At 35.4% G+C, this 11,353-nt stretch overlaps 1 protein-coding gene across 2 annotated transcripts in view; it reads left to right on the top strand.

Annotated features, from left to right (window-relative positions):
- LOC148950647 (uncharacterized) overlaps positions 1 to 11,353 on the top strand; it is a 50,140-nt gene that overhangs the window by 23,800 nt on the left and 14,987 nt on the right. Inside the window, exon 1 of one of the 2 annotated variants that reach the window (XM_089091685.1) lies at positions 8,999 to 9,071. The exons of the other annotated variant lie outside the window; for it this stretch is intronic. Coding sequence (XP_088947811.1) covers positions 9,040 to 9,071 — 32 coding nt within the window. The 5' untranslated portion in view covers positions 8,999 to 9,039. Of the gene's footprint in view, positions 1 to 8,998; positions 9,072 to 11,353 lie in introns of those variants that run through there. 2 annotated transcript variants of the gene reach the window in all.

Raw genomic sequence — 11,353 nt, 5'->3', positions numbered from 1 at the left:
ATTGTAAGGCAACTAACACCCCTTCCAAGCCCACCATTTTCCCAAACACATCCAGTCAGAATTTTGAGATAGTCATTTTTTTCCACGTAGTTTAAAGTTCAGGAAATTATACCTTTGAGCAGGAAACTCCCCCCACAGTCTTCAGGGCAAGGGTTATACCCTGGGGCCATATAAGGTTTTTATTGAAGTCTTTGTCATAGAAACTTGAAAAAGGACTCATTCGATTGGAAATTCAAAGGGCTCGTGCCCTTTTTAATAGTCGAAAGTGATTTGAGGGCAACCAAAACCCCTCTCACGCCCCAAACACATCCAATCAAAATTTTTAGATAGCTATTTTATTCAACGTAGTTGAAAGTTTTGGAAATAAGGTCTTTAAGGATGAACACTCCTCCCCCCCCCATCCACAGCCCTCAGGGCAAGAGTTGTAAGTTATGCCCTGGGGGCATGTAAGGTTTTTATAGAAAGAAATGTTGTAAAAACTTCAAAAAGGGCTCATTCAATTGGAAATTGAAAAGGCTAGTGCCCTTTTTAATAGTCGAAAATGATTGAAGGGCAACTAACCCCCCTCTCACGCCCACCATTTCCCCAAACACATCCAATCAAAACTTTCAGATAGCTATTTTGTTCAACGTAGTAGAAACTTCTGGAAATTAGTTCTTTGAGTATGACACCCCCCCATCCCTCAGTGCAAGGGTCGTAAGTTATGCCCCGGGAGCATATAAGGTTTCTATTGAAAGCGTTGTCATACAAAACTTCAAAAGGGCTCATTCGACTAGAAATTGACAGGGCTAGTGCCTTTTTAGAGTTGAAAGTGATTGGAGAGCACGTAACGCCTCTCTCACGCCCACCATTTCCCCAAACACATCCAATCAAAATTTTTAGATGCCGTTTTGTTTAACGTAGTTCAAAGTTCTTGAAATTAGGTCTTTGAGGATAACAACCACCCTAATAGCCCTTAGGGTAAGGGTTTTAATTTATGCCCTGGGGGCATATAAGGTGTTTGTAGAAATTATTGTCGTAGAAACTCAAAAAGGGCTCATTCAATTGGAAATCGAAAGTCCTACTGCCTTTTTTAATAGTCAAAAGTGATTGGAAGGCCTGACATTTTTATAGTTAAAATCAATGTGGGTATGATGTATTATTTTTTTATGTTGTTGTTGTTTAGACCAGGGCACTTAGTATCGAAGGAGTTGTTGGAGGAACTTCGAAAAGGGCTCATTCGATTGGAAATAGAAAGGGCTGATGCTCTTTTTAATAGTCGAAAGTGTTTGGTGGGTAACTAATCCCCCCTTCCACGCCCACCCTCCCATTTGCCAAATGAATGTGCCAAAAAAATACAAATGAATGTGCATTGTCAGTTTAATATACATATACAGATATTTAGTAGTCAAAATGTTGATATTGTTTGAGTTATTAAAGTTATAAAAGTAAAAACATTGATTTTTTCAGTAAAGTGTAAATTATGTTCTGGCCTTGGGAAGGCATAAGGGTTTTGGCCCTATTCATGTTAATTTCTGCTCGTTTTGAGTTTGACTCGGTTATTTACTGTAATTTCGGCTCATTTTGGGTTTCATTTATTTATCGATGGTGATTTGTGGTAGTTTCACGCTTGGTAGATTATTTGATTTTATTTTTGATCTTTTTTGTTCAATGGTGTTCTTTACTTTTCTTTGAAAAACTTATTTTGTCGAAGTATTTTTTTTTTTAATTAATTAAGTAAAAAAACAAGTTTTTTTTACTGAAACTAAAGAGCGACATAAAAACTTAACGAACAGACAACAGACATCAAAACGAACAGACATTGTTCTATATGTGAAAGCGGATGTCCCCTACTCAACGCCTCGCGGTTTACGCTACAGTTTTTATTGTTTTAAAAAGCAGAGTTGTCACAAAGAGTCAAAATTTAGCGTAAAGAGCGCGGCGTGGAGGGGGAAACAGCCCCTTCCATATAAGGAATAATTTCTGTTTGTTTTAAATTTAAATGTCGCTCTTTACTTTCAGTTAAAAAAAACAAGTTTTTTTTGTTTAATTTTAAATAGGAGCGTGAAGCATCGGCATTAGAGTTCTCTGATATGTTAAATTAATAGAATGATTTCCATCAAGATCATTCGCCATTTTGGGATGTTTCCCCATTTCTTAAAAATCAGGCAAATTTTCTCTAGCTCGTAGCTTTTGATGGATAGATTTATTTTTAAATTCACAGAAAAAGCTAATTCTTTGGTGTTAAAATGTATATGAAACTCCCGTATATTTTATTAGAATTTTGGTTACTATTAGCTCGAATCACTCCTCACTTACAGTTCGTTACCACGAACTTGTCCGATATTAATTATTAACTAAAGTGCGACTTGCAGCTAATTGAGATTGATAAATAAAGAGGGAAAAATCTGCCGTTCGTATTCAGATAAAAATCGCAATTGGTTGAGCCACTACTCCTCCCTGGATAATTAAAAATTTCGCCCCTATATGGTGTACCAGCTACGAACTGTGGCTTGTTACAGCAGCCTCTTCTTTTATGAGGCGATAGAAGACACTGAATTTTTTTTAAATACAATTTATCTATGAAAAAATATACACAATTGAGAGCAATCAAGATTTCTTTTTCTATTTTCAATGATTTACGAAATAGACAAAATAAAGTACCGAGATTATAAATATCTTTTTTTTCGTGGTTCATTGTATTAGTATACAAGAAACCAGTCAAAAAAGGTTCGGGTTGGTTTGAATGGCTTTGTATTCATATGGAGTTATAAACAAAAGACAACGAAGGATAGCTCATTTAGTGCATTCACTACCCTACCATTTTTCAGGGTTTGCGCGAATTTTCGCGATCGAAAATAGGGTTCTCTGAAATTTACTCTTCGAATCTGAATTTTAGGGGGATTTCAGGAAAAGCAATTTGCTTTCAGGGAAATGCGGTGTTAGTGAAAGCACTGAATTCATTGGACAGTAAATCTAAAGTTAGCATATTGCAGAAGCAGAAATGATCGGTTATTCAAGAATAGCAGGGAAATAGATAGAACAAACGTCAGGAACTTAAATTTTTTACGGAATATACTTTCAACTTTCTAATCCATAACGATCTTAGTGATTGCTAGGCAAATGTGTAAATTTGGTTTGAAAGTGGCATCAATCTAATGCTTTGCTATATTGTATCTTTGGTTAGGTCAGGCTAATGTTCTCAAGGTTAGCTTGTCAAAGAGATGGGATAATCAAAACTGTCAAAAAAAAGAAAAAGAAAAGGCCAACGAGTGCCAAAACAGTCAAACTAATGAGTAGAAGTTCATTTGCATTTAATGCCAGGAACAAAGATATGGGTACAAAGATCTGGCAACTCACAGAATTCAATATTTCCCTTTGACCAAAATTTGTCACTTTTTAGCTCATGGTCTTAACAATCCAGAATTCAGTCCACAATATGTCAAGCTAGTTTTAATGTCCTCATCCCTCTCGAGCTTAAGAAAAAACAAACTTTATGGACTATGACGTTTTTGTGTGCTGAATGTCACAGTCGAAAGATGAGAAATGCCACAGTCGAGCTCTAGTTTTGACAGTTCTGGGCAATCAAAAAGTCTTTCTTAATCGTATATAACAACTCCGTTACATTTCATCGCAAAGTAGCATCAAATAAGCTGTTTTACTAAAGTTTCTTGCCACCTTAGCTTTCTTTTTTGACAATCGATTATACCACCAGACTCCCTATTTTGTTAACATAGCAGATTTTGAACCCCCTGGTTTTTAAACACAAGTCAATGAAAATAAAGAAGTTAACCAGGCACAGATTTGCCAATAGGTCCATTAAACCCGGGTCTAGGGGTGCACAGTGCCAGGGGGCACAATAAATTGTTACTTTTTTTCGTATCAAAAACTGGACTGATCCAATTTATCGTCAAAGTGCCTGGTTCATTCCGCCCCCGCGCTGCCTATTCAAAGAAAAGTGATTTTAAAACAAGACAGGGATTCTGTGGCCACTTATAAACTGTCAAATATCTCCCAAGAATGGCAGCTGAAATTTCGGTATCATCTCTCTTTTTCATTACTTTTGGCTCATCGGTTGTGTTCTGTTCAGTGCTTTCACTATCCCCGAATTTTCGGGGATTTCTCCAAAAATCTTGCAAAAACGGAGGGACGAAAACGCTTAGGCCTAGAAGCGTCAAAGCTTTTAATCCGAAGCTAACCGCTTTTTTCGTGGCTATTTAAACTCCCACCCTTGCCATCCTTAATGGTTCTTTGACAAGAATCCGTAGAAGATTTTACCCTAGTATACGTTCAGACTTGGCGGTACTTTATAGCCTATAGTCTTATGAAAAAACTTTTTTCCGTAACATGGGCAGTGTCAACTAGACACGAGCTCCACATAGACTTTTTATTCTATCAGATATAAAATTTTAGTCTATTAATTATAAAATGATTGACCGTCTAGGGCCTCCTTAAGTTGTTTCTATGCAAAAACAGTAATATAAGCCATTCGGTTGCAAATTTTTTCTTATTCTCTATCACTCATAGTTTTATCGAAATATATTTGTTATTGATCGAGTGAATAGACATTAATTAAGATTATTGAATAAAATTATTGCTACCGAGCAAGATAATAACCACTGGATTACTAGAAAACGAGTAATTATATGAGCAATTAAATTACGGTTTAAAATCGGATTTTGGACTCCGCCCGTGGAGCTGTCTTTGAGGATTTTTAGTTTTATTTAAAATCGGGTAATTAGACTATAAATTGTAAGCCAACAATAATTCAAATTGGGGGAGGGGATTGGGCTTTTAATAGGGCCCATTTTGCATCTTCAATCATAGATATTAAAAACCATATTAGTATCTTTTTGATTTTAACTAGGATCTATCTGACAAGCTTTCTACTAAACTGTTTGAAGTAAAGAAGAGGAATGTCAATCCATGTTCGACTTTGCCCGTTTTTTAACTAAATAAGAAGTAACTCTGTTTCTCACAGAGCCTGGATTCTGATTTAATCCAGTGTTTGGACTTATCTCGTTTTAGCACAAACTTAACACTGAAATATTTTTTACACCAAGGTTATTGCGTTGCGTTTTAGCATAAAAAAAAAGAAATCTAATTTCAGTTTTGTGCACAGTCCAGTCTAAGCTTATTTTTGTGCCAAGTTAGTCTACAGTTTGGGCTTAGACTTAGCTCATTGTGCGCAGCGTCACCGAAATTCCCCAGCTTGGACTCATGTTTTCACTAATGCTGCAGTTTGCTCGCTTTTCCGTCGAGTTTTTATGGGCAAAGTTTTCCTCTCCAAACATGTAGATTTAAAATACTTAAATAATTTTTGGCATAAATACGTGGGGGGGGGGGATAATTCCAGTTTTACTTTCAAAAAAACTGACGATGGGAGGGTAGGGTAGTTAAAGTGTGTTCGGCGCCCATTTGTATCACCAATGAACAGTCCTAAGTTTTCTACAGGATGTAGGTTTTATCAGGTGCAACATGTCCACCTTTTCTTCAAAAATGTACTTGCGAAGAAATGGTCATTGGCGTAATTTTGGACCCCTGCCATGCCAATTAGCCCCATTTGTGTATGGGGCTGGGGAGTAAAAGCGTATTACATTATGGTCATCAGCAGGTAATCTAATTCTAAATATTTTCACCTGTGGAATATCTCCTATCTCCCCTAATTCTCTTCAAAAGTTTGAATCTTGAGGGATGTTTCAGAAGACTGAGATTAATTATTAATTGTTACCCTGAAGTTGAATGAAACTGCGGTTAAATGCGCGACATCCCTATAATAATTAGATATTGTACGTACTGGAAAATATTACAATCAGTGTCCCAGAGCTGCGTGGATGATGACCTTCATCCTCTCCTGATTTGAGGCTCCTTGTGGGACCTTTTGATCGCCTTGGGTGAAATGGCTTCCATGAAATTTTGCTCTCATGCCATAGTAGCTGAGGGGCACATGGGAGCGAAAACTGGTGCTGGGGGATACTAATTACCTTTTGATCAATTTAAGCAATAAAAGAAGGTCTTACAACTACAAATTTTATTTTTGTACTTACCCTTCATTGCGGTTTATCCGATCATCCGTTCTATATCCATTCTAATGTGTTTTTTTTCTTTCTTTTTTTTGCGGTAAAGGTCCCTTTGGAAAATTCTTGGTTTTTAGCTCCTCAAACATGACATGCAACTGCCCTATATATTGATCTTAGTCCGAATTCCTCTCTTTAAAAAATGCTATATTTTAATATTTTCCTATTTTCATTTTATTTTAAAATAAAGTGTTTTTCTTTTTTATTAAGTTATTTACATGATTTTATTTAATAGTATTGTAATTAATAAATAACCATAATATAAATCACGATGGACGGCGAAGCTAAAATTAGGAAATCAATTGTGGACAGCAGGCAAAAATTGTTGTAAACAAGTTCGGCTTTCCTAACTTTCTCAACCACAACCCACCCAAAGGGCTAGTGTAACTTATGCATTAGCGAAAATTGAAGCACTGCTCTACCTGAAAGTGCTGTTAGCCAATTGGCCTAGTTTTATACTAAATAGGGGCATATGGCAGTAAAACCGGTGCCGGGAAGAACTGATTGCCCTCTGGTCAATTTGAGCTATTAAACAAGGTCTTAGAACTCAAAATTTTATTTGTGAACGGACGCTTTATTTAAATTTGTTCGACAACCCGTTCTATATGATAACCTTCGAGGGAGAAAATGATATGCACAGAGTGTATCGCTTTTTACCTAGTCCATGCTAAAACATTGAATATGATTCATAATATTCAACTTTCCTTTTATCTTACAAAGTGAAAAAAAACTGAATCAAGTACTGAGCAAACGTCTCTCGAAACTTTGCCAAACTTTCAGACATATCAAATTGCAACACTCATATTAGCTCTAATTTTTCACTTGAAATTATAAAGTAATCAATTAAGCTATTAAAAATGTTTTTCCAGCTAGAAGCAGATGTCTTTGAAAAGTTTTTATTTCTATCTCTAAGAGAAGCAGATTTGACACACAGAATGATAAGAAAATCAAAACAATGAAAGATATGAAAACGAGGTTTCCTTCAAGATAATGAAGAGTAAGATAATTAACTATTATGCAAGACAGTACTTTCAGGGACCTACCGTCCCAGGGACTGTATTTGGGAGATTGACAGTTAAGTCTCCCCTAGTGCAAAAAAATCATTAAAACAATTATCAAAGAAATAATCTATTTTAAATAGGATAATGATAGTTCTGAATTTTTTTAAAGAAATTTCTTCAGAAATTACAATGGAATCAGGAATTGTTATTTTTGGGTCTGTAAAGGATAAACAGGAAGGGAAAATTGAATTCACGCTAGCAAATCTTAATTCATGTGAAATTGCTGATTTGCCACCCTATGACTTGAAATTAAAGAGTAAAATGATAGGTATGCCATTGCGTAATTTAGATATTTCAGAGGGCATAGGCATTGGAACATTCCTGGTTGTATTAAATTATATGAAACGCAATTAAATCAAATTTATAACGACTGGTGATGAGCTGGGAGATATGTATCTATGACTTCATGTGAAACTACACATGATTTTGAATAAATCCAAACAGCTAAAGCAAAATGCATGGAAAGTGTCTGAAGTAATGCTACACAAAAATGAAGCACACCGAGATCTATGGCTATAAGACATGCAACTAGTATTACAACGAATCCTAAATGGAAATAAAGGACAAATAATTTACCGTTAAAAAAAAAACGACAGTAAAAATCAGAACGAGTCCCAGGAATAATAATGTCATATGAAACGGAAGATTCTTTTATGCATTACCAGGAAGGAGGACTTGAATTCACACCAGAACTTCTTAATTTAATTGAAATTTCTGATTTGACACCAAATGACTTAATACTAAATAATAATGTGATGAGTATTCTACTGAGTAATCCTAAAACCCTCCCAATGTGTAGACCAAAGTCTTTTACTATTCAAGCAAGGTCAAACACTACTGCCTTTCTGCTAAAATCTATCGATAAAGCTTTTGTTTTCAATGGGGTATGTGCACAATTTGGGGGCTCTTGCCTCAGGGGAAGAAGAGATCTTATCGCCCTTGGCACTCATTTTGGGCCTTTCCGCATTCTGATTGAAATGGTCGTCTTGAATTTCTGATCCGGTACCACTTATGGCGGCAAAGACGAGAAGGCTATTAAAGCCTTTGTTGGTGGCACATAAATAAAGGTATTAGCTTTGGACTTTAAAACTGTTCGCAACAAAGAAAGAATAGAAGGTGGGATATTTATGAAAAGTAAACGAGAATGTTAAAGATGCCGATGGCTACCCTCTGGTCACTTTCGGGTCCTATGTAGAAAATTAGAACTATCAGTGTGCGATTAAACGAGCCGTCTTCAACTTTCGATTAATGCTCCTGATGATAAAGGCCGTATCAAGGAGGGTTAGGGGGTATGAACCCCCCTCCCCTAAAAAAAAAGTTTTTACTCAACTTGTAAAATCGTAACAAAAATGGTTATAAACAAATTTTTGATGCGTTTTTAAAAGTTTTTCTTTATAACCCCCCCCCCTCCCACACAAAAAAAATACTGGATACATTCTTGATGATGAACCCTGGAAATTGTAATACATGGGAGTGACATCATGTTTTACTAAATTAGCCCCTGTTTCTTTCACTAGATAAAAAATGAATAGAAACCAGATCTTAATGTGAAGCACGAAATATGCATTTTGTTAGCAAACGATTTTACACCCTGACTCAAAGTTTTCAAAACTCCTATTTTTACCCCAGTTAACTACATCCTTTAAATACCCCATTCTGATTCCCCGTCCCTTGTAGTTACATCACAAGTTGTTATTTCTTTTTCTGGACTTTTAAGGTCAAATCTTACTTAACAACTTACACGATGTTTACCTATTAGTTGTGCAAATTAATCAGGCTTTTTCAAATGGCTGGTTTTCTGATGACGCAAATGCAAATTGTTAATATGAATTATAAGGATAAGAGCAGCCAGTGATAAAATCCGTAAATAGTCCCATGGACTATTTTTTGAGCAAATACTGTTTCTAATTTTAAATGTGTTAATGGCAATCAGGTGGGATGTTTTCCTTCTATGGTACGTAACCCTCATAGAATGTCAACTGCTTAGTAAAAACAGTACAAAAAACCTTATAAAATTAAACCTAACTGTGAATATATGCTGTAATTTCCTGCTTATTAAAAAAAGTAATAAAGCTACTGGAAAGACTGAAAAGATAATTTCTACAATTTCAAACAAAATAACATAGCCATCCGCGTAAAATCCAGAAATTGATCATATTCCAGTTCAGCGCTGTCACACGTTATTACCCCTTTTTCTATCCCTTGTCACATGTCAAGTTACTTTTAATATTTATTTAGATGAGCAAGGAAGATGTGACAAAGTTTTTAAAAGTTATTATCTTTTAATGGAAAACGAACAATTTTTTTTCATTATTATTATAGGCTGTTAAGTATTAAAATGTATTCTAAACATTTATCAATTGTTCATGATGATGAAGGCATGGGGCAGGGGGTGGCTTATCAAAACCAATACATAAAATTTGGTTTGCAGATTTTTCTTTATTGAGATTATACAGAAAATAAATTGATCTAATGTTTACGCTTAGATTAATAATTGAGATGATATTGTAAAATTTGATTCAGCTCGTGGAAAGTGAAGCTAATTGTTGGTTAAATGCGTAATCAAGAGTTAAGCTTTGTTGCGCATTATCACCGTTTATCTTGATCATTTTACATTAATATGAGATATATTTCCAATAAAAAGCAAAAATCATTCAATAAATTAGTCACTAATTCCTATAAAACCTCCACGGCTTGTAAAATAAGGGGAATCGTGAAACAAATTCGAAAACATTAAGCTCTTAAAACATTAAACTATTAAACATTTACTCGTAAAAAAAATACAGAAATAGAGAGAGTGAGGGAGAGGGAGAGAGAGAGAGAAAGAGAGAGAGAATATTTAAAATTACAAAACCGTGTACGCATTTAACACCACCCTTTTATAGCCAATTCAAGATCAATAAAAATAAAACCAATCAATAGAATCAAAACAAAATGATAGACTTTATCAAAAGGACCAAGGCAGGGCATATCAAAGAACATGGCATTGTGTCTTAGTCAAAGACACAACGAGCAAAATGAAAGAACTTATGGGGATTTTTAAAGTTTAAGGTATGAGAATAGGTCTGGAAAGTGATTCTTAAAAAGACACATCGCCCATAAGACGACAAAAAGGTGATTATAGGTAATTAGAAAACTGGCCTAGTTCATGGCTTCACTTAGCTAGATAACTTAATTGGTAAGCTTGGGGAATGCAATGATGCTGTAAAAATTAGAGTGTTGAAGACACAGGGTGTCTATTTGGGCAGTTTCTGAAGTTTGGAAGAACAGTAACATATGTCGTAGAACTAAGATTAGAATACTAGAAGCTTGGATAATGACAGTCGTCAAGTATGGCTCTAAAGCATTGACTTTTGCAAAATATTTTGCTCGATTCAACTTTTTAACGTGGTAGGAACGAAGGTTAGAATGGCTAGATTACATTTTTGGATGCAGAACGGGAAGGCTGAAGAATATGAAAGATGGTCAAAGTGACATTTTTAGCAACCGAGCTGGGACTAAACGAAAAATAGGACATCTTTAAATAAGATGGGAAGGAAGGTACTTATGTATTATACGAGAAACATTCGAGAATTTGGATCGCAAAGATCAGTTAGGACACTAACCGGTTAGTTTGCAAAGCATAGTGATAGAATATAGTGTCTCACCATGGATGTTCAAGTTAAGATTTGAGATTTGCCAAGTACCGAAGAACAGACAATTTTATTTTTCCAGGATAAGGGGTTATTTTTCCAAAAGAAAAGAGTGCGTCAATGGACACACCTTGACTTTGTACTCTTACGAGAAGGACCATCTTTGGATGTGTAACCTAACCTAACCTTCATTAGCATTAACCAAACTTCACTTCTCGAGTGTTTCTCGTATAATACATAAGTACCGGAAGGAGTATTACGAAAAGAACTTAAAGGAAGTATGAGCTTGGAGGGAATAAACAATGTAGCTCTGGACAAGAATAAAGAATGGAGCTCTGAACACTGTGTGATAGACGTGGAGCGTGCACAGATGTGATGGCTTCAGGGAACTTTGTGCTACGATATGTTGCCAGTAATAGTACTATTTATGTTTGAATTTTATTGAAGAGGGTTGTCTTTTCTGTTTTCCAAATTTGTACTTTTTAAAATTAAAAAAAGCAGCCCATAGCGTATATAATGCGTACGAAACCTCCAACGACACTCTAGCAAGAACGTTTCCTGAACCGGAAAAAATAAAATTAGTTTCAATTGTAAATACAAATAA

The sequence above is a fragment of the Artemia sp. Qi Xiang Cuo genome, chromosome 7 (assembly GCF_049724085.1).
Source record: "Artemia sp. Qi Xiang Cuo chromosome 7, ASM4972408v1, whole genome shotgun sequence".
In the NCBI taxonomy this organism is placed as follows: Eukaryota; Metazoa; Arthropoda; class Branchiopoda; order Anostraca; family Artemiidae; genus Artemia; species Artemia sp. Qi Xiang Cuo.
This window is presented reverse-complemented; position numbering and strand designations above follow the sequence as displayed.